The 25,289-nt window shown below is 54.9% G+C and overlaps 2 protein-coding genes and 2 long non-coding RNA genes across 54 annotated transcripts in view; 2 read left to right on the forward strand and 2 right to left on the reverse strand.

The window, feature by feature from the left end:
- Positions 1 to 23,406, reverse strand: part of HDAC5 (histone deacetylase 5) — a 46,787-nt gene extending 23,381 nt beyond the window's left edge. For 7 of the 50 annotated variants that reach the window (XM_077969049.1, XM_077969047.1, XM_077969046.1 and 4 more), the window contains exons 1-2: positions 16,975 to 17,185; positions 10,242 to 10,313 (exon numbers count right to left, since the gene is read on the reverse strand). In XM_077969049.1, the coding sequence (XP_077825175.1) occupies positions 10,242 to 10,313; positions 16,975 to 16,996 (94 nt within the window). In that variant the 5' untranslated portion in view covers positions 16,997 to 17,185. 50 annotated transcript variants of the gene reach the window in all.
- On the forward strand, positions 2,253 to 7,000 carry LOC144335764 (uncharacterized). Its single transcript, XR_013406915.1, has 2 exons — positions 2,253 to 2,432; positions 6,291 to 7,000. It is a non-coding gene; the product is annotated as an uncharacterized LOC144335764 (long non-coding RNA).
- On the reverse strand, positions 5,328 to 23,676 carry LOC144335758 (uncharacterized). 2 transcript variants are annotated; one of them, XM_077972029.1, is made up of 3 exons: positions 23,013 to 23,654; positions 14,843 to 17,185; positions 14,579 to 14,713 (listed from the first exon to the last, which is right to left on the reverse strand). In XM_077972029.1, the coding sequence occupies exons 1-2, from the start codon at positions 23,541 to 23,543 to the stop codon at positions 17,126 to 17,128; spliced, it is 591 nt and encodes a 196-aa protein (XP_077828155.1). In that variant the 5' UTR covers positions 23,544 to 23,654; the 3' UTR covers positions 14,579 to 14,713; positions 14,843 to 17,125. The 2 variants fall into 2 exon arrangements, with proteins under 2 accessions (XP_077828154.1, XP_077828155.1); XM_077972028.1 differs by lacking the exons at positions 14,579 to 14,713; positions 14,843 to 17,185 and adding an exon at positions 5,328 to 5,439 and having other exon boundaries at positions 20,633 to 23,676.
- On the forward strand, positions 17,432 to 20,868 carry LOC144335775 (uncharacterized). The gene is made up of 2 exons (XR_013406926.1): positions 17,432 to 20,236; positions 20,375 to 20,868. It is a non-coding gene; the product is annotated as an uncharacterized LOC144335775 (long non-coding RNA).
- Positions 23,677 to 25,289: the final 1,613 nt, after the last annotated feature.

Genomic DNA, 25,289 nt, shown 5'->3' on the forward strand with positions numbered 1-25,289 from the left:
ACCAGCCCCAGAAAGCTAGGAGGAGTGGAGGGGACCCAAGGGGCATAGGGTACAAGGCACGGGGCATTATTACGCCATTTGGAATGTCTATACAGGACATAAATGAGGTCCGTGCAGACACTCCCTGGATCTGAGGAGCTGCCTTCACAAGAGAAGAGTGAGTGAAAGGGACCTTGGAGATCATCTGTTTCAATACCCTCAAGACACAGGTGAGGAAACCAAGCCTCTTAAAGAGGCTGCTCTGCAGATGATCCTACCAGCTAAGCAGCAGCAAAACAGGAATCTGAACCCAGGTGTCCTGACTCCCGGCAGAGGGAGGTTCCCTCTGAACACACACGTGTGCAGTCTGGTTCCCACGTGGGGGGTGTCTTATGTGCTCAGTGTAAGCCAGCCCTGGGACAGGTTAGGGTCTCAAAAATAATAGAGGAGATGAGGTAGGCGGAGGGGAGCAGGGGAGGTTGTACCGGGGCTGGTGTTCAACTTTGTTCCTGAGCCCCCTTCTCTCCTTGGGCTAAAATCCCTTCAGGGAGGAAGACCACAGACCAGGTGGTCCCCAGTATTTACAGAAAACAAAGCCTCCTCTCAGAACCCCACGAAGCCCCCAAGGCCAGAATGGTTCCTGTGCTCTAGGAGCACAAACTGTGGACCCACACTGACAGGCCCAGCACATAAGGCTGTGTAGGTTGCATATTGCACATGGGCTCTCATCTAAAGGGGTGAGTTGGGGCTGAAACCTAACCCAAGCTCCAATCGCCAGGCCACGCACACTGGCATGAGGACGTATCTACCCAGAAGGGCCACCTTTTAAAAATCTGCACAAAGAAGCTTTTATGTGGATTAGCAATGTTCCTACCCAGAGACCTGAGTTCAAATTCCAGCTCTCACTCTGTGACCTTGTGCAGGTTCCCTTTTTCTTTTTTTTTTTTTTGACAGAGTCTCGCTCTGTTGCTAGGCTGGAATAGTGCAGTGGTGCGATCTCGGCTCACTGCAACCTCCGCTTCCCGGGTTCAAGCAATTCTCCTGCCTCAGCCTCCTGAGTAGCTGGGACTATAGGCGCGCACCACCACACCCAGCTAATTTTTATATTTTTATAGTACAGATGGGGTTTCACCATGATGGGCAGGATGGTCTTGATCTCTTGACCTCGTGATCTGCCTGCCTCGGCCTCCCAAAGCGCTGGGATTACAGGCATAATCCACCATGCCCGAGCAGGTTCCCCCTTTTTTTTTTTTGAGACGGAGTCTCTCTCTGTGGCCCAAGCTGAAGTGCGGTGGGGTGATCTTGGCTCACTGCAACCTCCACCTCCCGGGTTCAAGTGATTCTCCTGCCTCAGCCTCCTCAGTAGCTGGGACTACAGGCACATGCCACCATACCTGGCTAATCGTTTGTATTTTTAGCAGAGACAGGGTTTCACCGTGTTAGCCAGGATGGTCTCTATCTCCCGACCTCAGGTGATCTGTCCACCTTGGCCTCCCAAAGTGTTGGGATTACAGGCGTGAGCCACTGCACCCGGCCCAGGTTCCCTTGTTTTAAGAGACAGCCCTGGGTAACTGGCCTACCCTGGAGGGCAGAATCTCCCACCAGCACCCAGGCCCTCAGGACCTCCCTCACCAGGCTGGGGAGTCAGCAGCTTCTAATTACCTTGTTCTGTCTCTTGGAGATTGGGGAAAGGCTCTTGTTCCTGTCTTGGCCTGAGGGAGTTTGGAAGGAGGCGGGAGAACAGCATTTCACACCCTGAGCCCATGACGCTGTGACACCAATGACCCCTCCCCACCAAGGACAGTTTCCCATGATCTATTTCTGTGCTCTTGTGTGACTAGTGAGGCCAATTTAGGCTCAACAGGTTCTACCACAATTCAGATACTATTTCCACATAGGCAAGCTGGGTCTGACTCTCACCTAGCAATTTTCACAATTCCTTAAGTAACACAAGTGATCACACATCACATAGTGGTTAAGAGCAAGGGCTCTGGAGTGAGAGGACGCTGGGGGTTCAATTCAGGCACCCCCCTTCCTAGGGCAAGGCACGGAGTACCACCCTGCGCTCCATGCAGGCATCTATAAACTGGGAGGCAGAAGAGCACCCACCTGCCAGGGTAGTTAGGCTCAGGAGAAGGTACACAGAGGAGCTTGGCACAGAGCCTGGGAAGATCAAGAGGTGCCAGGCAGGGCTATTATTAACGGCTCCTAGTATTTCTTGTGTCCTGAACTCTTTCGGCAATCTAGTGAAGCCTGTGGACCACTTCTCAGAATGTTTTTTTTTTTTTTTTTTTGAGACGTAGTTTCGCTCTTGTTGCCCAGGAGTGCAATGGCATGATCCTGGCTCACTGCAACCTCTGCCTCCCAAGTTCAAGTGATTCTCCTGCCTCAGCCTCCCAAGTAGCTGGGATTACAGGCATACACCACCACGCCCATCTAATTTTGTATTTTTAGTAGAGATGGGATTTCACCACATTGGCCAAGCTGGTTTCAAACCCGTGACCTCAGGTGATCCGCCTGCCTCAGCCTCCCAAAGTGCTGGGATTATAGGCGTGAGCTACCATGCCTGGCCTTCTCAGGATGTTTCTAAAGTGCATAAAATCGGTCAGGTTCAGTGGCTCACACCTGTAATCCCGGCACTTTGGGACCCTGAGGTAGGAGGATCACTTGAGGTCAGGAGTTCAAGACCAGCCTGGCCAATGTGGTGAAACCCCATCTCTACTAAAAATACAAAAATTAACCAGTGTGGTCTCACATACTCGGGAGACTGAGGCAGGAGAATTGCTTGAACCCAGAAGCGGAGGTCTCAGCGAGGTGAGACTGCACTACTGCACTCCGGCCTGGGCAACAGAGCGAGACTCTGTCTCAAAAAAAATAAAAATAAAAATAAATAAAAAATAAAGCACATAAAATGAAATACTTAGAATTCCCAAATCTTTTAAGTGGGGCCAACTTCACAGACCACCTGGATTCTAAGGGTGCCAGCCTCAGACTCCCACCAGAGGGAAGTCTTAGCACTCATTTCAGACTGTCTGAATGTCACTCTGTGGTCCTGTCACAAACAAAGCCCTTCTGTGGGTCACACACAACACAAGCCGGTGCAGCCAGTAGCTAGGTGTCAGTGCCAGAGGAGGAATCTCTGAGAGCTGCCTCCTTCCCACTCCCGCACTTCCAGGCCATCTCACCTGCCTCACTACCTCCAGGAAGGGCCACTCTGTGCTCTATGGCTCAGGCCACAGCTGTGGGATCCCTTTTGTCCCTCAAAAACATTACTTAGCACAGATGAGCACAAGTTTTGGGCCTTGCTCTCGGGGCCCCCAGCTGCAAGCAGTCCAAAATTCTTCCCTGGGCTCTAACGTCACTGAGCCCCACTGCAGGTGACACCTCTCTCCCCAGTTCTATTCCACATCCTCCTGGGTTGAGGACATGGGAGGCCCTAAGCCCCTCTTCCCACAAAGCAGATACAATGTGAAACTGACCTCAGAGACCCTTAGAGTGTCAGGGAAGGAAGGGCCTGAAGATCAGCAACTCAATTCCCCCAGTTTTCAGAGGAGGAAAGTGAGGCCAGAGAAGGAAGAGACTTGTCCAAGGTCACCTGGAAAGGAGATGGAGGACCCAGGGCTTAATACCAGCTCTTCCGGCTCTCTGTCTGCTCCCCACTAAAAAACAGAAGGGGAAACACTAAGGCCCGGTCTCAAACTGAACGAGAGAGATGCAACAAGGGGTCAAACTCTGTATTAAGGATCCAGAGGTCTAGACAAGGACACCTGGTTGGTCCCCAGAACATCAGAGCCCAGGAGTGCAGGGGAGAATGGGATCAAGTGCAGGGAACCCCCAGAAACCTTGAGGCAGACTGTGACTCTGAAGGACCTTAAGCTCGGGATGCAGAGCCCTGATGGTGGGCACAAAGCATCTCTCACTGGCACAAATAGAGTTAGCAGTTGATCCTGGGATGCTCTCTGGGGAAGCAGACTCACATTTCCCAGTCCAGCCATTTCTGGCATATACCTGTCCAGCCATTTCTGGCATATACCTGGGTACAAAGCTACAGGTAAGTAAAAGGCACACTAACCATTCAAAGTCTGCAGCTGTTGCTAGGACTGTTTGCTCCACACCTGGGGGAGAATGGCAGGGGCTCCAGAGCAGATCCACCTCCACTCCCCAAGCACAGCACAGCCCTGGGTGTCCAGCAGGGTGCCCTGCCCACCTGGCGGCTTGCCATAATCCCCCATTCCGCTGGGGTTTAGACACCTGCTCCCTGGTGGCTGGAAACATCCTTTCTCCTGACTAACAGGCAGCTGGGAGTTGGATTCACCTCTCTCTGGGGCGACAGCCTCCCTCCTCCTGTATAGGCCCTTCTCCCAGGAGTCCCAAGACCCACCAAGGCCTTCCAGGGATGCTGAGGACATCCACTGGCTGACTGCTGGGCCCTGTGACCCATGTCCACACAGCTCTTACTCCAAGGATGGGCTGAGTCTACTCGCATCAGAATCACCTGAGACATGAGTTTAAATCATTGGTTCCTGGGCTGCCCTACGGAATCCAAACCTTTGTGGGAGGGGGGAGGGTGTCAAGGTCTGAGAATCTGCATTTTAATACATTCCTTTGGTAATACTGATGCAACCAAAAGTTTGAGAACCACTGTCTCAGTGTCCCCAGGCTGCCTGCTGCCAACCTAACAGCTGTTACAGCTGTGTGTGTGGACACAGTTAATCTGATTTCCTGTCTGGCAGCTGTGTGGCAGGGAAGGGACAGCTGAGGGTCTCAAAAACAAGAAGAGGGGATGAGGCGGGGGAGGGGCTACAGGAGGTTGTACGGGGGCTGGTGTTCAACTTTGTCCCTGAGCCCCCTTCTCTCCTTGGGCTAAAATCCCCTCAGGGAGGAAGACCACAGACCAAGTGGTCCTCAGTATTTACAGAAAACAAAGCCTTCTCTCAGAACCCCAGGAGGTCCCTGAGGCCAGAATGGTTCCTGTGCTCAGCGCACTGACAGGCCCAGCACATAAGGCTGTGTAGGTTGCATATTGCACATGGGCTCTCATCTAAAGGGGTGAGTTGGGGCTGAAATCTAACCCAAGCTCCAATCGCCAGGACATGCACACTGGCATGAGGACGTATCTACCCAGAAGAAGGGCCACCTTTTAAAAATCTGCACAAAACAAGCTTTTTTTTTTTGAGATAGAGTCTCACTGTGTCGCCCAGGCTAGAGTGCAGTGGCACAATCTCTGCTCACTGCAAGCTCCACCTCCTGGGTTCACACCATTCTCCTGCCTCAGCCTCCCAAGTAGCTGGGACTACAAGCGCCTGCCACCACACCAGCTGATTTTTTTTTTTTTTTTTTTTTTTTTGACAGGGAGTCTGGCTCTGTCGCCCAGGCTGGAGTGCAGTGGCCGGATCTCAGCTCACTGCAAGCTCTGCCTCCCGGGTTTACGCCATTCTCCTGCCTCAGCCTCCCGAGTAGCTGGGACTACAGGCGCCCGCCACCTTGCCCGGCTAGTTTTTTTTTTTTTTTTGTATTTTTTAGTAGAGATGGGGTTTCACCGTGTTAGCCAGGATGGTCTTGATCTCCTGACCTTGTGATCCGCCCGTCTCGGCCTCCCAAAGTGCTGGGATTACAGGCTTGAGCCACCGCGCCCGGCCACACCAGCTGATTTTATATATATATATATATATATATATTTTGTTTGTTTGTTTGTTTGTTTGTTTTTTGTTTTTTTTTTGAGACGGAGTCTCGCTGTGTCTCCCAGGCTGGAGTGCAGTGGCGTGATCTCGGCTCACTGCAAGCTCCGCCTCCCGGGTTCACGCCATTCTCCCGCCTCAGCCTCCCAAGTAGCTGAGACTACAGGCGCCCGCCACCACGCCCGGCTAGTTTTTTGTATTTTTAGTAGAGACGGGGTTTCACCATGTTAGCCAGGATAGTCTCGATCTCCTGACCTCGTGATCCACCCGCCTCGGCCTCCCAAAGTGCTGGGATTACAGGCTTGAGCCACCGCGCCCGGCCGATTTTTTATATTTTTAGTAGAGATGGGGTTTCACCATGTTAGCCAGCATGGTCTCGATCTCCTGACCTTGTGATCCACCCGCCTCAGCCTCTTAAAGTGCTGGGATTACAGGCGTGAGCCACCGCACCTGGCGCTTTTTTTTTTTGAGGCAGAGTCTCGCTCTCGTTGCCCAGGCTAGAGTGCAATGGCGCAATCTCAGCTCACCACAACCTCTGCCTCCCAGGTTCAAGCGATTCTCCTGCCTCAGCCTCCTGAGTAGCTAGGATTACAGGCATGCACCACCACTCCGGCTAATTTTTTGTATTTTTAGTAGAGATGGGGTTTCTCCATGTTGGTCAGGCTGGTCTCGAACTCCCGACCTCAGCTGATCCACCCGCCTAGGCCTCCCAAAGTGCCGGGATTACAGGTGTGAGCCACCCAGCCCAGCCAAAAGCAGCTTTTATGTAGATTGGCAATGGTCCTACCCAGAGACCTGAGTTCAAATTCCAGCTCTCACTTACTCTGTGATCTTGGGCAGATTCCCTTTTTTTAAGAGATAGGGTCTTGTTACAGCGCCGAGGCTGGAACGCAGTGATCATGGCTCATTGCAGCCTCAAACTTCTGGGCTCAAGCAATCCTCCTGCCTCAGCCTCCTGAGTAGTAGAACTACAGGTGCATGCCACTATGCCTGGATAACTTTTTAAAAACATTTTCTTGTAGAGACAGGGTCTGGTTATGCTGCGCAGGCTGGTCTCAAACTCCTGGCCTGAAGTGATCCTCCTCCCTCAGTCTTCCAAAGTGCTGGGATTACAGGTATGAGCCACCATGTCCAGTAAGTTCCTTAACCTCTCTGATCCTTCTCAATTGTACACCACAGCTATCAATACTTTCCTAAAAGAGATATGGCAAGGGCCAGGTGTGGTGGCTCATGTCTGTAATCCCAACACTGTGGGAGGCTGAGGCAGGCGGATCACAAGGACAGAAGTTCGAGACCAGCCTGGCCAACATAGTGAAACCCTGTCTCTACTAAAAATACAAAAATTAGCCAGGCATGGTGGCGTGCACCTGCAGTCCCAGCTACTCGGTAGGCTGAGGCAGGAGAATCGCTTGAACCCAGGAGGTGGAGGTTGTGGCAACCCGAGATCGCGTCACTGTACTCCAGCCTGGGCAAAACAGCGAGACTCCATCTCAAAAAAAAAAAAGTAGGGAAAGTACCTGATAGCCTTGTCACTTAGTGCATTATAATAGTTCCATCTCACCCCTGAGTCTTGTACTTCTTCCCCTCCTGGCACTACACACACACAGTCAAACCCAGAAAGTCTGAAAAGCACAAACAAGAATATCCAGGGAAAGCCCTAAGACCAAACTTGGACCCCATGGCACTTCCCAGTGTCCACAGCATTCCTTCCTGGCACAAGCAGGATTCACACCCTCCCTCCATAGGAAAAGCAGACTCCTCCTCCATGCTGTCTCATAAAGCCTGCACATTGTCTGAGCATCAGCTCCACCCAGTATAGGACAAAGGGGAATCCAGGGTCTACATAAGGGAGGCAGAAAATTCCCCACCCTCTGTGTCCTTGAGAATCCCAGACTAGAGTTCAAACTCCCAGGCTCCCTAAGCCAGAACCAAGCTTGGATGATGGTGGTGCTCACTGTGTACTGGGGGGCTATGGCAGGGTGGCCAGGCAGAGACCCCATCCATCAAGGGAGATCTCTGATCGCTAAGAGCAGATGCTGAGATCTGCCCCGCTCTTCAAGCAAGAACAGCAGAGTGCCCCTGTCCTTCGGTAGGCTAAGGCTCTGTCTCACCCGCTGGGGTGACTCACTAAAGCTGTCTCTATTCAACCAGAGGTCCAAGCCCCAGAATAGAGCCCAGGAATCCTGCCAGCAATTCTGGACTCCAGCCCTCCCCATGCGACATTCATTCATCCATGTGCCAGGCACTGTGCTAGGTGCTGGGCAATGGCAGCAACCAAGACAGCCCAGAGAGCAAAGGCTGTCCCTAAAATAGGGTTCCAAAGATGCTGCTGGAGGTGCCAGGCAGGCACCACCCTCGAAAGACCCTCGCTCCAACCCCCTGGGCTTGGGAGACCTGCACAATTCAGACTGTCCCAAGAAGCTTCCCTGGACACCTGCCTTTTCAGCCATAGGCTCTTGCATCCTGTCTGGAGACCGATCAAGAGACGGGGAAAGCGGGTGGGGAGGGAAACACCAGGCTGCCTGGGCCCTCATGGCCGTGTTTATCCGGGGTGGATTTTTTTTAACCCAAAGGTTAAAGTGTTTCTATTTGAAACATCTATTTACATTCCAGAGTCCAAAAAAAAAAAAAAAACAAGGCAGCCAAGCTCCAGGCCTATATCTGTCCCTAGCCGCGTCACAGACACAGCATCAGAGCTGCGCAGGGGGAACATTCTTAGCCCTCTCCCCGAGCCGAGCCGCTGAGGTGACTCACGCCTCCCTCCTGCCAGCATGGACCAAGCCACCACTCTGAAGGCCAGCCAGTGTTGGGGGTGAAGCAGGGAGACAGGGATCTGGAGAGAGGGGCTGCCTGGAAGTCCATGCAGGGGCAGCCAGGCCTAGGGAGGAGATGAGAGAGCAGGGTCCCAGCCTGCAAGGTTTCTGGGGTACAATCTGAAATGAGGTGAGTGAACAAGCTGGGGAGGAAACTTCCGGCCAACTGCTGGCTCCTGCTGGTAGCAAAGAACAGAGGGGACAGGGCAGGAAGGGTGGACCTGATAAGCCAGATAGGGTGGAGCTGTCCCAAGAAGATGCTCTGTGATTATTCTGGCTTCCAAAAGACCACCTTGAGTCCCAGAGGCCATGGGCTGGGGGCCAGCAGGCAGGGTCTTTAGTTGGACCTGTGGACTCCAGACCAGGATAAGAACCAGCCCTCTGGGTTTATTCCTCATCCCAGGAACCTGTGTAGGTGGCCCCCAGGCATATGCCCCTACCTTAGGGGACTACCTGGGTATCTTGTAGAGCTGGTCCCCAAGGTTACGCCCCCATCCCCACCCCAGCCTACAGGGCTGGCCCCAGGGTAATGCCCCTATCCCCGGGGCCTGCATGGATACCCTGCAGGGCTAGTCTTCAGGGCCATGCCTCTACATGAGAACACTGCATGGGCATCCCTGCCTGGGCAGATGACAGTCCATGTTCCAAAGATTTTTTGAATCTTCCCAAAACATTCATGCTCTGACACATCCAAGTCCCATTGCAACCTTATCCCTGGGTAGCTCAGAGCCAAATCACAGGCACCTGCAGAGGCACACAGTTCCCACCTTCCAATGTGAAGCTTGGGATGCACACCCACATATCCAGAAGCAAGGACTCCCCATTCACATGCACACACACAGACACCCACACTTGAGTGCCAAGCCACTGCCAGGAGGGGCTGAGCAGGCATAGGTCCAGCAGGCCCCTCCCTGGAGGAAGCATCTTGTGGTGCCGGCCTGGTGGGGAGGCTGTGCCAGGAAGGCTTGATGCTACCAACAGGTTCCCAGGAGTGAGGGAAGGAGTGGCCCAGCTTTGGGGGACCCCACCCCTAGCCAAGAGCCAAAAAAGTTCCTGCTGAGAAGGTGGCAGGATTAGGGGGTCCTGAAGCCCATCTGAGCCAGAGTAACACCTCTTCATCCTCATGAGATGGTAATCAACCCAGACCTGGGGAGAAAAGCGCTATCGGGAGCCAGCTAGGGGCTAAGGCAGCCAAGCCCCTCAATTTCCGAGTTGGAAGCCTCTGCCTAACTCCATCACAACTGCACCAAGCCTCCCCAAGTGTCTGATTCTCAGGAGACTCCTGGCTGGGGACTTGTGGAAGTCACTGTACTCGATCCTCTAGCCCCAAGAACCAAGACAGAGGAGCTGGGGTAACCTTTATTCTTGTGGACACACAGCTACGCCCTCTTCCCTTGTCCAAACCTGGGGAGCGGGCAGCGTGGAGGCGGGTCACTGACCCACTTCCTCCCCTCTGACCACAGTGCCAACTAGGCCAGGATCCTCCAGTAACCCCCAGCCCCCAGCAGCGGATGCTGACCCTGCCAGAGACCGAGGGGACTGGAAGAGATGCAGCAGAGTACAGCTGCGGGGCACAGGGGAGCAGGAGGCTCTGGGCAGGGAGGACAGGGGCCTCTCTGAGCAGGGATCCCCCAGCCCCATGTATTCTCAACAAAACTCTCAAGACAGATCTATGCAGGACTGTATCTATGCAAGGCTCAGGGCCAGATGCTCAGCCCAGGGACAAGGATGCCTGATGACAGAGGGCAGGCAGGGACACCAAGGCACTTACCTGTCACAGGGATGCTGTGCAGAGAAGTCCGCGGCAGGATTTCCAAGGATGGTTCCCGGCCTGACATCCCATCTGCTGAGAAACAGGATTCTGTCTCATAGATGGTCTGCAGCATCTCCACGAGCCCCTGAGCCTTGGGCACCAGCAGCATGCCAGGGAGGGGGCCGCCAGAGGCGGGGAGCAGGCTGAAGGGAAGGTGGTCCGGCAGCCCGCACTGCACAGGTTCCCTCAGGCCACTGCCGATGGGACCCGCACTGTGGGGAAGTGCCTCATCCGGCCTGGGCACTCCTGGCGGCAGGAGGGGCAGGGAGTCCCTAGAGGTGCAGGCCCAGCTCTGCTCTAGAGGGGCATCTGACCACCAGCCTCTCCCTGATTCCTAGGAGCTGGGGTATGGCTGAGCACTTGGGACAGGAAGGGGAGCTCAGCGGGCAGGCGGGCTCTGTGTTCCCTCCCAACCCTGGGTGACAGCTCTGGGCCCGGCTCCCTGCTTCTCCTTCCCGAATGAGCCGCCGCCGGCAGCTGGCAGGAGACTGAAATAGCAGTTGGGGGAGGGCCCTGTCTATAAATAGGTGGAGCATGCTCAGGGAGCTGCGGGCCGGCTGCCAGGAGGCCCCATGGGGGGGGAGGCGGTTCTACCCCAGGAGGAAGCGCCAGGCGAGGGGGATGGGAACAGGGGAGGGCCTGCACTCAGGGCCAAGGCCACAGCGCTGGGTGGCCAGAGGCTGGGCTAGGGAAGGACGCCGGCTGGGGTACCCAGGCATCTGGGAGCGGCTCTGGCTGCTACTCTTGGCAAGCAAGCCAGGGGATAGAGACCAAGAAGCCAGACTCAAGCCTCCGTCTTCCTTCTTGCCTTCCAAAGCAGGTAAAGGAATCAGAAGGGCCTGGGAGAGGCTGGCAGACAGGCACTTTCCCTGGATTTCTAATAGCCCCATGGAGGTTTGCTTAACTTCTGCCCTCCCACAGTGTTGAGAGGTGTCTCCCCACCCCTTCGACCAGCAGAGAGTCCCCTAAACACTCCCGCTCATTCTGGAGTGTCACCTCCAGAGGCTGCTCAGCCTCAGCTTCTTTCTAGGTTATAGGGATACTCCTCCTGGGCAGACAGGTGTCCCCTGGTCCCCTTTCCTCACCCCAGTCCAGGAAAGGGGACCAGGGAACATCTGCCAATTCTCATAGTACAGGTAGCTCCTCCCTGGCAATGTGCCAGGTGCAGTGCTAAGAACATCATATACATCATCTCATTTATTCTGTGTGGTGACCTTAGGAGAGAGGTACAGATGAGAAAACTGAGGCACAGGGAGATGAAGTCACTCATGCTAGGTCATACAGCTGCTTACATGGCAGGGCTGGGATGTCTGAGGCTCAAGTCTGAGCTCTAACCACCACACTCCACTGCCTCCCATTTCCCAGGGTTTCTATTAACTGGTATAATGACCCCTGTGCTCAAGTAGGAAGAGACTTGAGGATGGAGCCTCGCTAAGGAGAGTCAAGAGTTTTTCAGCATCCAGCCATTCCCCATCAGTCAGCCCCAGGCCTGGCAGCACAGCCCCTGCTCCCTCGGTCCTGGGGCTGATGCGCCATGAGGACCAGTGCCACTCACCCACCCTCCCCACCACTGGCCTGCCCCTGCTCTTCAGGTTGTGCCTCCCACTGGTACAAAGATCCCACTTGGCCCCCTGACCTCACTAGAGCCTTTTAATAGCCTGGTTATTCCTGTGTCTGCATCCCCCTCCCGCTTCCTGATGTCACAGTTGCTATTTTGGAGCCCCCTCCTTGACCCCCACTCCAGGCATGCAGCCAGGGACACCTGTCCTCCCTCTGCACTGGATGACCTCACCCTCTTGTTGGGAGCCCAGGAGGAGCTGGCCAACCAAGGACACAGTGGCTGTGGCTCCTGGAGCCAACTTCCCAGCCAGCTTCTGCCAGTCAGGGATGGCAAAGGGGTCTCCTGCCCTCAGGCTGGGAGTGGGAGGATTAGGGGGACCACACCTATAGACAGAGGCAGGCTTTCCCAAGCCCTAGACTAGTGAGATGTATATGTTGCTAGAGGGTACCCAGTGGTGGACCAGGAAAGAAACAGCGGTCTGGAGCTGCAGCTTCTAAGCCAGGCAGATTCTAGAAAAAGGGCAAGGAACAGTACTCCCTTACAGGCCTAGCGCTGGTGGACATCTCATGGTATGGCTGGGGATCTCATTCACCACCTCTTGCCCCAACCTCATCCTGGCCAACCAGGCTCTCTCAAGAGGAAGGGAAGGGAAGGTCTCCATCAGTGGGGTGATGGGCAGCAGATTAAAGGGAGCCCAGAAAGCCGGGAGCAGCAACCCCTCCCAGCCCAGGACTCCACCCACCCACGCTAGGAGCAACCAGAAGGGCTGGCTAGCCCTGTCCCAGCTCTCTCTGCTTCCCCCAGGCATAGGAGAGTGTGGCAGGAGAGGCTTGTTCTAAAGAGGAAGGCGTCAGTTACCAGGACTCAAAAGTAGGGCCCCCAGAACCTGGAGCACCCAGACATCGAAGAAAGAGGCCTTCCTGCTTAGGAAAGATAGGAGCACCCAGGACAGGGACACCCAGGACAGGTGGCTGGAGCAGGGAGCTGGGCAGCCAGCTCCCAGCACCATTACAGCCTCCAAGAAACAGGAAGCAAAGTGTCAGACACAGCCAGAAAATCCTCAGTGCAATTCCCAGAACCCTCCAAGGGAATAAGAGAGGAGGTTTGGGATGGGGACAAATGTCTTTTTTTCTTCTGAGATTCAGGTGATACAAGGTCCTCCTAATGTCTAACTTTAATCCTTCATGCTTTAGCCCCCCTCCTTGCAGTTCACTTCTCTTTTCCATTCTCTCCCATCCAGCACACCCATGTATCATCCCACAAACCTTATGGAGCACTCACCAAGCATGGGGTACATGAGCTTCACCCAGAGCCAGGACTGTCCTCCCCAGACTCACTCTGCCTCTCCCTCAAAGGCTGCACTCTGACCTCCTAGCCCTCTGAATCTGAAGGAGGAAAGCACCTAACCCTGGCTCCAGGTTCCATTTCCTGAGCCCAAAGGCTGTGGGGGATGGGGGACCCTGACCAAAAGAAAGCAAAGTCTGCTTAGTGCACAGTGAAAAAGCCAAGGGCTGGCCGAGGAGCACCCTGGATGGAGTGTGAGATGCCAGCTTCCCTGAGCCCCAGACATCAGGCCTGCCCGCCCTCCTGTTCTTTCCTGCCCTTCGAGCCCAGTCGTGCTGGAGCCCATCAGCATGGTCTGGGAGCTGCCATGTGCCAGACCCCATGCTAAGTATTGGCTGAACGCTCTCATTTGAAGCCAAGTTCAGAAAAAATGTGAACACCTACTTTGGCATCTTCTACTTCCCCTCAGGGTTGACCCTGCCTTCTCTGGCCATTCCATTCTAAGCCTTCAATCCCTTTGGAATGACAGAGCAGGGAAGAGGAGGGGAGAAGCAGGTCCCACTCTGCAGTGAGCACAGAGGTGTGTCAGGGGACACACCTCTGTAGAGAAGGGACGCCAGGAGTCCACTTCCTAGACCCCAGCCCCATGCCAGGGCTGACCCACTTTCTCACTGCCTGCCGTCCCCGGGGGCTTAGAGGCAGAGCCCAAGGCTGGGAGGCAGGACACCGAGGTTCCTGGCTCCACCCTACACCCATGCCCCAGTTTCTTTGGTCACCCAGAGAGCAGGGGTTGGCGGGGGCTGCTGCCCTCCATCCTAGGAAAGGGAAAGAGAGTGTAAGGGTTCTGGGAGGTGCTAGGCAGGCAGGTGTTGTCCTGAAGCTTGTCTTCCTCTCACACTGGGGAGAAGGATCCTGGCCGCCTCCCCCATGGCCCCGCTGCCACCCAGACTGGCTTGCACAGTGGGCCTCACTCTTGCCTGCTCTTCTGGGCAATGGCACTGAGAAGAGGGTTCAACCAAAGCTGGCCTGGGTCCCAGGCCCCTGGGTGGCTCCTCCAACCTGGCTGGGCCGAGTCTGAGCTGAGGGAAACTTCTGTCAGCCTTTCAGCCCCACTGAGGAGAACGTGCAGAAGCAATCAGTTCCAGAAAAATAAAGAAAGCCTTAATCCTCAAGCCCCCTTTGGCCTGAAGAAAAAGCAGAGATCAGCTAATGGTCTCAGGGAAGCAGGTAACCCCATCAATAGCCTCCACCCGTGATTCCAAGACTGCAAAAGAGGTAAATAAAGTCAAAGGCTGGCAGGCAGCCCAAGCCAGAGGGAAGTCATCAGCTCCCACCTCCCTGGTGGGCCCCAGAAGGAAATCACTCACAGTCTCCACCTGCTGCCCCTCACCAGAAACAGTCTCTCTTGCTAACGTGTTCACTGTGAGGGCCAGGGATGGCCCATCTCATGTTTTCTTCTGTCTTCCACAGGCTGAGCCTGTTGGTGATACTCAGTGAAGACTTGCCAAACAGAAAAGCTCCTACGCTGAGAGGACTTGAGAGAAACCAGAAGCTCTGCCCCTTACCCAGCCTGCTGTTCTGTACTCTGGGGAAAGAGGAGCAAGTGTTCAGGGAAGTGAGGAGAAGGTAGGAGGCGCTCAGGGGCTGCAGCAGACCCTGGGGACTAACCATTTCCATCCTTCCCACCTCTTATCTCCTGCCCCGTGGCCCATACCTTTCCTTCTTGGGGCTCGCTGCAGGGTGTCTACGGAGAGTGGACACCCGCGTGCTCTGGCTACAATCGGTGGTTTCATTTTGCTTCCGCCGAGTTCCAAGGCATGTGGTTTCCAGGCTTCTGCCAGGCGCTGGGCAACCCAGCCCTAGCCCAGATGCCAGCCCAAGCTCTGGGAATGGCAGACGCTAGGCCCCTCAGAAAGAAAGAGCTGCGGGCAGGCTGGCTATCTCCCTGGCCCAGGGCAGCTGGAACCCCACAATTGGGAAAGCCAGTCCCAGAACCCCAGGAACACTCCGCAGGAAGGGCCTCAAGCAAACATCCCTAAGCAGCTGCCCCAGCTCCAAAGCCTCTCAACAATCCTAAAATGAGGTTCCCAATCCCTGGCCCCCTCCTTTTCTCCCTCTTTCCCCAACACAGAGAAGACAGCATCTCCCCCTGCTGGGGGGAGCTGGAAAGCCAGCCAGGAGGCGGGGCCCACTCCACAGGCCCACTCAGGATGCCCTCCTGGCCAGGGCTCAGCAGTGGCTCTTAAGCCACTGGCCTCCTACACTGGTGGACACATCCAGCAACTCCAACACTCCTGTCAGCTCCCGCAGAGGTAGCTGCAAGGGAAACTCAGCCCGCCAGCATCTGGAAAGGTAACCCAATAACTTCATCTATCCTGGGTTGCTTATCACATTTCCCTGCGAGGGAAGGAAACCCCAAACCTGGGAAAAATCCTCTCCAAGCCACCAACAGATGCCTCTCGGCAGCTTCAATTCCCATGGCCAAGAGTTAGACCCCAGCCCCACGGGAAGCACGGACTGGAGATGGCTCCTGGACAGGTCAGCGTCACAACTCAGAGGAAAGAAGCAGCTGGCACTACTGCCCGACATGGCTGAGCTTGCTGGGGTAGTGTTCAACCGAGATGCACGAGGGACAGATGAGGACCCAGGCCTCTCCTTTCCCTTCGCCACCCAGTCTCAGAGGGGGAAGCAAGAAGGCAGAGCCGGGCAGCCCACCCAGTCCAGCCCCTATGGGCTGAATGAGGGCAAGGGCAGAGGCAGGAATATCTGAGGGGGAACCGCAAACCCTGCAGGAAGGATGACGGGGAAGAAAATGTGGGGTGGTCTGGATTCCTCCCTCATGCTGCTTCCGTACAATCCTGCGAATGGGTATTCATCCTAGGCCCTAATTGCCCTATCTCTAAAAGGAGAAATATCCACTCACCCCTACATAAAAAGATGGAGCGTATTATGGGCCATGGACGGCTAAAGTTGAGCAAGATGGACCTTTAACACCTTGCAGAAGAAGACAGTCAAAGAGGAGGAGACAGCCATGACTCTGACCACACTGGCCCACGACCTTCCTGGGAAACTGCTGAGGGTCCAGCTCAGGCCACTAGAACACAGCCTCACAGGCACACATCCAGAAGCAGCTGCACATCAAGCTGCCTGGAGTCCCCCCAATAGACTATTTCTGGCAGCACTGGACAGGGTCCTAGAAGCAGACAGGAACAGGAAATCTCAGAGTAAAAGACCCCAGATTAGCAATCTATCATATGAACGGCCCAAGAGGAAGAGAGGCAGTCTACCTGGACTCAGAGGAGAGCCGAGACTCCTCTACCCACGTCACCCCACTCCCACCCAACACCACGCACCCATACACGGAGGTTAAGGCCCAGTGCCCTTGTAAACCTCCACTAAGAAAAAAGTGTGGAACACAAACATTCCACCAAGTAAAGAAGCCACCACCACAAAAAGGAAGCTGGGCATTCTGCTATAGTAAAGAAATTCCTCCAACTTCGTCTCAGACTGCCGAGAGAGATTCAGGGATACACACTGCCCCTTCAGGCCCGTCTGTCTTGGCTAGCAGGGGAAGGCGGAGGTAGAGCTGAATACCCCTAAGTTGAGAGGGCAAGCATGGGGGGCAGAGTAGGACCCATTGCCTTCCCAGGACCAGGCCGGACCATCAATCCATCAATTCCCAGGTCTACCTCATGGGCCTTTTCTTGCAACACCTCTCCACTCCTGACCCTCTCATTCCCTTATAGATCAGACAGTAAAGGTCAGCTGGCCTGGAAGGGAAACCCACACAGCCCATTGCATCCAAAGCTACCCCAGGGTGCTCTTCTCCAGCCTCCCAGCTCTTACCCGACTCGTTGGGAGAGTTCATGCCGGCTCTGGGCCTGCAGGAAGCTGGCGTTGGGGGCTGGGACGGGAGGGGGTGGAGCTGCGGTGATGTCAAGAGAGACAGACGATAACAGACAGACGGACGGGACGGGAGCCCGGGGCCGCCGTGCCTCTAATGCCCATCCGAGGCCATCCTTCGGGGCGAGGCAGTCAGGCACTCAGAACGGCATCCCTGGGGAGAGATGGAGCAGGGTTAGAGGCCCCTAACTCAGGAATCTGAGAGTCGAAGGAGACCTTGGAGCTTGTCAGTTTATACCTGGGGATGAGAGGGATGAGAGGGATGAGAGGGAGGGATACCTGCCCACAGCCACAGTGGAAATCAGCAGAACTGGATAGACCCTGGTTTCTTTCTTTTTTTTCTTTTTTTTGAGACGGAGCTCCGCTCACTGCAAGCTCCGCCTCCCGGGTTCACACCATTCTCCTGCCTCAGCCTCCCAAGTAGCTGGGACTACAGGCGCCCGCCACCTCGCCCGGCTAGTTTTTTGTATTTTTTAGTAGAGATGGGGTTTCACCGGGTTAGCCAGGATGGTCTCAATCTCCTGACCTCGTGATCCGCCCGTCTCAGCCTCCCAAAGTGCTGGGATCACAGGCTTGAGCCACCGCGCCTGGCCAGACCCTGGTTTCTTATCTTACTAACTGATGAGGCTCCCAGAGCCCAAGGGATAGGAAATGGCTATGGTGGTCAAACCCAACAGATCCCTTTTCAGGTGAGTGTCTACTGCCAGGTGGGGAGACCCTATAGACTCCCAACAGTGCCTGCCATGGTACTAGGTGTGCACCAAAGGAGAAAGTGCAGGGGGCTTCTGATCTCTGTCCATAGCAGTGGGGAGATGCAGGGCTGATCTAGAGTCCCTGGCAGAAATTAAGGGAGAATCCCAGCCTCCAAAGCCTAAGCTGGGACTTCTAGGGGTCTTCTCCCGACTTTCTGATCCTTGTGCCACCCAACTCTGGAAACATGGATGTATTTCCGTTTTGGTCTCGCCCAGTTCAACAACAGACCAGGACAATAGCTTCTCTTTTCAGGAACTGAGAAAATCAGAGACCTCTCCATTCCAAATCTAGTACCCCTGGCCTGGCAGGTGCAGGGCCCAAGCCCAGGGCTTTGTGTATATTGTACAGGTTGTGCTCTGTGTAAGGAGGTCTGGCCCAGGGAGGTATAAAATCCAGCCTGTGCCCTGCCTGCCAAGCCATGGCCTGACATGCTGAGTCCACCCAAAACAAGGGACAATTTTTTCCCAGTTTGTACAAAAGCAACAAAAGGCCCAGCGGTAACCCTGCTGAGGCCAGCATAGTAAAGGAGGAGGTATTACAGGACCATGGCTTTGCCAACCCATGCCCACTCCTCCAGCTCTCCCCCACAGTTAGTCCTCAAGCCTCAGACACTATACACACAGCCACCTGGCCCATCCCTTAACAGCCCACGATCCACCCCAGACATGATCTCATTCATTTGCTTCCAAATGAAGGCAGGCCTTCCAATACCCAATGAAAGCAAGGTAGAAGGAAGCCATCAGAGGAGGCTGTGAGCTGCTGCGAGTTTAAGCCCTAACTCTGCTCCCCAAGCCTCGAACCAGCAATCAGCTCTGCCCAACCTAGACAGCCCCACCTCCTGGCAGGATTAATTCTCAGTAAGCCTTGCATTCTCATCAGATTCCCAAGGGTGGGGTCCATTTGGAGTCCAGAAGCCAGCTATGGCAGAAACACAAGAACGTGAATACACATGCGCACGCGCATGCACACACGAGACCTTGAGGTCCCAGGCTTGCTGCTGTCTGCTCTTGCCCATAGGACTTGGACTCTATGGCTGGAGAAAGGTACACTCAGATTGGGGGGCAGAGTTGAAGGGGCTAAATTGCTCCTGACAGGCACAGGTATGGGATTAGGACAAAAAAGGCTACACAGGCAGGGCTGAGGCCAAGCTCAGGAATGTGGCAGGTAGGGCTGTTGGTGCTCTGGCAGGGCCCATGTGGGCAGGCAGTTCGGCCTGCGCACACACCAGGGCTGGCGCCCAGTCCCGCTCACACCCTTTCCCGTGGGCTGGGGAACACAGGTTCAGAAATTCCCACGATTCCCAGAAGCCTGAGTAGCCCAGCCCATCTCCACGTTGAGAGGCACCTCCACAACAAGGTGCTCAGAAGGGGCACAGCCCCAAGCGGCACAGAAACCAGATTAAGCTTAGCCCCCAGCCCCCATCATCCTAAGCCACCCACTGTCTCTCTGGGTCTTAAAGGCGCTGATCCTCACCCCTGAGGCAGAAGAGGAAGGGAGTAGCTCTTTGAATTCATGGTGGGCTCAGGACTTAGGTACATCTACTCCTCCCTATCCTATAAAATTCAGCAAGATCCCTGGGCCCCTGTCCACCTGTAAAGAGTGTCTGCCAACACCCCCATCAAGTCTCCCAAGTGAACCAGAGCCACAGGCTGGGCCTCCCTGAGAAACAAAGCAGTGTCCACGGTCTGATTGGGACAAGCACAGATTCTTGTCTGGGGTGGGGCATGAAGGGGAGAAGGGGAGTCTGATGTTTAAAACCTGAGCTGTTTGTTCCCACATCTGCCAGAGAAATCCGTTGGGTCTCAGTGGGCAGTCAGGGACCAGGAGCTGTGTCCCAGATGACCTAACACTTGGATGCCAAACCAGGGAGCGGCCCAACTTCCAGGACATCATAAGTAGGCAGACCCCTTGCCCACCCCAAGCGTCCTGCCCCACTACCTCACACCAACTCTTTCTTCCAGACAACCCCTACCCTACTCCAGGATCCAAAACCACCTCCCACATCCAGCCAAGACAGCTGGGCTAGGATGAATGAAGGAAACGGGCTGCATCTCACCCTACAAGCTCAGGGCTGAGCCTGGGGAAGTAGGGCGGAAACCCCAAACTCTGGCAAAGGGTGGGAGGAGGAGGACAGACAAGTGAGGGGCACATGGTACAATGCAATGCTCCAAAGGCCATAGGTTCACAATGTTACCCTGTAGCGATCTTGTCGCTCGAACAACTCCCTCAAAATTATTGGGGAGTCAGGTGTCCCTTGGAGACCCTCTCTGGAACCTGGACTCCAGTACCACCATGCAACCCCCTCCCAACACACCTGCTCTGGCCCCAGGCCAGGGCACCCCCTAGGTCATAGGTGACAGGGTCAAGCAGTGTGAACCAAGTCTTGGGAGTCTGAGATTGTTTCACTCTACCTCAACAACCTCATCAAAAAGTTACAAACCGGCCAGGCACGGTGGCTCACGCCTGTAATCCCAGCACTTTGGGAGGCCAAGGCGGGCGGATCACCTGAGGTCAGGAGTTCCAGACCAGCCTGATCAAAATGGAGAAACCCTGTCTCTACTAAAAAAAATACAAAATTGGCCAGGCATAGTGGTGCATGCCTGTAATCCCAGCTACTCAGGCGGCTGAGGCAGGAGAATTACTTGAACCCGGAGGCAGAGGTTGTGGTGAGCCAAGATTGCGCCACTGCACTCCAGCCTAGGCAATAAGAGTGAAATTGCGTCTCAAAAAAAAAAAAAAAAAAGTTACAAGCCAAGACATCCCACCCAAAGGTCAAAGGTACTAGGGACTTATCTTGACCCTTCCTGACCATGGCCACAGCCTACCACTTTTCTCAGCCTCCGAGAGCTTCTGTTGCCTAGTGCCTCCCTCAAGCTATGCCAACAGAAACCCAGAAGGATCAGAGCCATGAAGGGTGGCAGAGTCAGATGTCCAGGCCCCAAACCAGGGAAAGGGGGAGGGTGACAGGGAAGGAAAAAAGGCACCAGGCTGACAAATTCATTTTTGCAATCGGCCCATTTCTGTTTGTCTGCTCAGACGCAGCTCCAGGCATCTGCACAAGCCAGATGGAGGAGGCTGCTATTTCTAGAAAAAAAAAAAAAAAAAAAAAGAGGGGGGGTGGTGAGAGGGGAGGAAGGGAGGAGGCGGAGGCAGAGGGCAGAAGACAGGGTCTGTTTGCCCTAAAACCTCAGGCAGAATGATACCCTCTTCCCAGCACTACCAGACAGGGTCCCCATTCAAGAAAGGGCTGGGGCTGGGCCTGGGGTGAGGTGGGATGGGGAAGAAGAAAGGCAGAGAAAGTTTAATTAGCTAAAGTCGGCTACAATAGGCCCCCTCACCGGCTGCATCAGGTTTTCATTCATGAGCAAGCTACAGTGCTCCAAAAATGCCAAGAACCACCCCCCCCTTGCTGTCTCCCCCTCCCCCCACCACCGCCACCAACAGGAGTGCGTCCTCTAGCAGGCTGGCTGAGCCTGATGCTGTGTTCCAGACATCCCTCCTCAAAGGGATGTGAGTAGGAAGAATTAATTATTAAAGAGCAGCTGGTACTTCAGCACCGACCGCGCTACCCCCAGCTCCTATAGCTGATTCCCCTCCCCCACTATGCGGGAACACAAATGACACCCCCCAACATTCCCAGGCCCCATTTCTAAACACACAGTTAAGATGCCACCCCTAGAGAAGGGAAAGCAAACCTTTGTCTCTGCAGCTACTTGGGGTGGGTGGGGCATGTGAAACTGCTGCCCCCCTCCAAATTACACGATCCAGCCAAAGTAGGAGGATATACTGGAGAAGAAGGGGAGGCTGGCACAGAACTAACATTTCCTCCATCCTTGCCCCCAAGTAACCCGCACCTGAGATCTGTCTCTCTGGTCTCCGGCATGCCCACATTCCCAGGACAGAGTGGAGATGCTGGGAGCCCATTTCTCTAACTCAGAGAGACCCCTACTGCATTGTCAAGAAAGCCCAGATCCAAGTTCAAGTGAAGAGAAGGCAAAGAGAGGAGTCAAGAAAAGAGGAAGGAGACAAACCAAGATCTCCCCAAGCTTTGTGTTTAGGAAGGGAGAGGAAGGAGGGAAGACTGGAATGAAGAAGCAGGCAGTCCCCAACATGGCTCATCCACCATCCAGCCCAGCCAGCCCAGCCAGCCCAGCCCAGCCCAGCATCTCAACAGCCAGCATCGGCTCAGGGTGCCTAGGACTTGGGAGACTGAAGACCATCCCTGCCTGCCTACATCCTCCGAACCTAAGAGGAGGCCGAAGGCAGGACCCAGACCCAGACTGCAATCCTGCAAAGCAATCTGGCCAGGGGTCCCTCTGACCAAGACTCCTGGATCTCACCCTCCCCCCAACCTCCTTTTGTTCCCATAATCTAGCTCCATCCTCCCCTCCCAGTTGGACACTGAACCAAATCATCACCACCTACCCAAGCTCCAAATCTAATTCCAGGTCCCAAAAGCATGGTAGTCACTGACAAGAGTGATGGGTCCCTTTTGCACCCTCCTAAAAGCAACTGCAGCTGTTACCTTTCCTCTTTAGGGACACACCTCATCTCAGAAGGGGTATCAGTCAGGGATATCAGGTGGTTATCTCCTCTCCCAAAGGAAGCACCCAACCTCTCCACTCCAACAGCCCCCACCAGGCTCCCAGATTAATTAATTACACCCAGCCACTTCTCATCTTCCCCAGGGCCCCAGGGAAGGGTGGGGTGGAGAAGGTGACTCCCCCAAGTTAACAAGACACTGGTAGTGCTCCCGCTTCCTTGAGATACAGACCCGGGATGAAAAATGGGGGGCATCCACCCCAGACAAGAAGGGGTTGGGGGAGAGCTCCATTTCATCTCCTCGCTCTCGTATCCTGGCTCCAGGGTGTCAGACAGGAGAAGAGGGTGGAAACAAACGCAGTAACGCCTCAGAGGGGACGGGGTGAGAATAATGGAGAGAGAAGTAAGGTGGACTCCGCAGTCCCCCTCCTCATGCACACAAGTCAAGGGCATAAAATCAAGGATGCGTTCGTAGCTATGGGAAGAAGCGCTGTGGGTGGGCAGCACACCTCACCTCAGAGTACCAAGAAAGGGGTGTCCAGCGAAGAGGGGTCTGCACAGAATCCGGGTGCAGGGCTCAAATGGCTCTGCAACGCAACATGCGCCGCCAGGGAAGGGACAAATCTGACAACCCCGCCCGGTCTCCGAGCCATTTGGGGGCGCGGGAAGGCGGGCCCCTCCCTTACCTGCAGGGAAGGCGCCCCTGTCTGGGAGGGGCAGGGAGGGGCGCGCGCAGCAACCCCGATGCCCAGCTCCCGGGCTGGCGACGCTCCCGGGGAGCGCCGGCTGGCACCCGGGCCCAGGAGGAAGGAAGGGGGGCGCGGAGCTCGGCGCGCGCGCTGGGAGCCTACGGACAGAGACGGAAGGCGAAGGGGGCGCCGCCTCGCGTCCCGGGGGCCGGGAAGACGGGGTCTGGGCCGGGGCGGCGCGCTCACCCGCTGCGGCTCGAGCTCCGGCTTCGCGGGCGGCGGCGGCAGCAGCGGCGGCGGCAGCGACGGCAGCGCCTCCTCGACGGCTCCTCCATCTTTGCGGCGGCTCCTCCGGCTCCGCTCGCCGCCGCCACCAACAACAACATTCGGAGACGTCACTCCCGTCACGTGACCCGACCCGAAGCTAAAAATAGACCCAGACCCCCCCTCCCGCCCCATCCCCGCAGCCACCACCAACCCCTCCCCTGCCTCTCGGCCCTCCCCGCCGGGCGGGGCCAGCGACGCCATCGTGACAGCTCCTTAAAGGGCCAGTGCCCAGCATAGAGTTGGGCTGAGACGGGATGGAAGGGAAGGGAAAGGAACCCAGCGAGTAAGAGTGGAAGGGTCGTTGCAGGGGCCGAGTGTGGATGCTGGGACTCAACCTTTGGGTTGTACAAGTTTCCTCCTTGCGCTTCCCGGACTTCCTTTTCAAACCGTGGATGGTGCAATCGTTGCCTGCCTAAGCTGCTCCCCTAACACGCCCTCCCGCGGTCGGGGAGGGGACCTGGGGATGAATTCCCAGGGGCTGGGAGTGCCACCGCAGCTGCTGCAGCGGGGCCTGGCTGGGTGTTGATGGTTCGGACAGGTCTCGAACTCGCCATCTCTGACCGCACACACTGCATCCGTGCCAGGGAAAGAAAAGCCTGGGAAAGGCCAGGGTATGGCTGTAACAGTCCAAGGCCTTCAAAAAGGCAGACCAGCAGACCAGGAGCCGGAAAGACTTCCCTGACTTTGGTGCTATCCACGTCACATCTCCCCTTGGTACACAGTATGAACATGTTGAATTAGACCTAGACAATTTGTCAATGACCCAGCAATTCCACTAACAAAAATGTATTCCAAAAAAATAAACGTTGTTATGTTAAAAAATGAACATGAGATCGTGTGTAATGATGTGAAAAGTTGAAAACAACCGAAATATCCATCAATAGGGAATTGGCAAACCAAGCAGGAGACATTGATTCAGTAAAATATTATCCAGATATTAAAAGTTTCATAGGGGACGGGACTTGGTGGCTCATGCCCGTAATCCCAGCGCTTTGGGAGGCTGAAGCAGGCGGATCACCTGAGGTCAGGAGTTCAAGACCAGCCTGGCCAATATGGTAAAACCTCGTCTCTACTAAAAATACAAAAAATTAGCCGGACAGGGTGGCAGGCACCTGTAATCCCCTGTACTCAGGAGGCTGAGGCAGTAGAATCGTTTGAACCCAGGAGGCAGAGGTTGCAGTGAGCCAAGATTGTGCCATTGCACTCCAGCCTGGGCAACAAGAATGAAACTCTGCCTCAAAACAAACAAGCAAACAAAAAAGTTTTATAGGGGCCAGGCTCATTGGCTCGTGCCTGTAATCAATCCCAGCATTTGGGAAGCTGAGGCGGGAGGAATACTTGAGCCCAGGAGTTCAAGACCAGCCTGAGCAACATGCAAGACACTGTCTCTATTTTTAAAAAGAAGAGGCCAGGCGCGGTGGCTCACGCCTGTAATCCTAGCACTTTGGGAGGCCGAGGTGGTCCGATCACGAGGTCAGGAGATCGAGACCAGCCTGGCTAACATGGTGAAACCCCGTCTCTACTAAAAATACAAAAAAAAAAAAAAAAAAAAAAGACGGGGGTGGTGGTGGGCGCCTGTAGTCCCAGCTACTCAGGAGGCTGTGTCCCAGCTACTCAGGAGGCTGTGGCAGGAGAATGGCGTGAACCCGGGAGGCAGAGGTTGCAGTGAGGGGAGATCATGCCGCTGTACTCCAGCCTGGGCAACAGAGTGAGACTCTGTCTCAAAAAAAATAAAAATAAAAAATAAAAAAGAAGAATAAAAATTGTATAGGTCTACACCGACCTGAAAAGATGCCCATGATATATTGTTTTCTTGGAAATCAGGACTCAAGCAAGCATTACTGAATTGTTCCATTATTATAAAAACAACAAACTAGATTCATATGCCTGAGTATATGTGTATATCAAAAAGCCTGGCCAGAGGCCGGGCGCGGTGGCTCAAGCCTG

The sequence above is a fragment of the Macaca mulatta genome, chromosome 16 (assembly GCF_049350105.2).
Source record: "Macaca mulatta isolate MMU2019108-1 chromosome 16, T2T-MMU8v2.0, whole genome shotgun sequence".
Classification (NCBI taxonomy): domain Eukaryota; kingdom Metazoa; phylum Chordata; class Mammalia; order Primates; family Cercopithecidae; genus Macaca; species Macaca mulatta.

Coding starts and splice junctions, on each gene's coding strand:
- LOC144335758 (XM_077972028.1), bottom strand. CDS start 23,543: ATGGCGTCGCTGGCCCCGCCCGGCGGGGAGGGCCGAGAGGCAGGGGAG.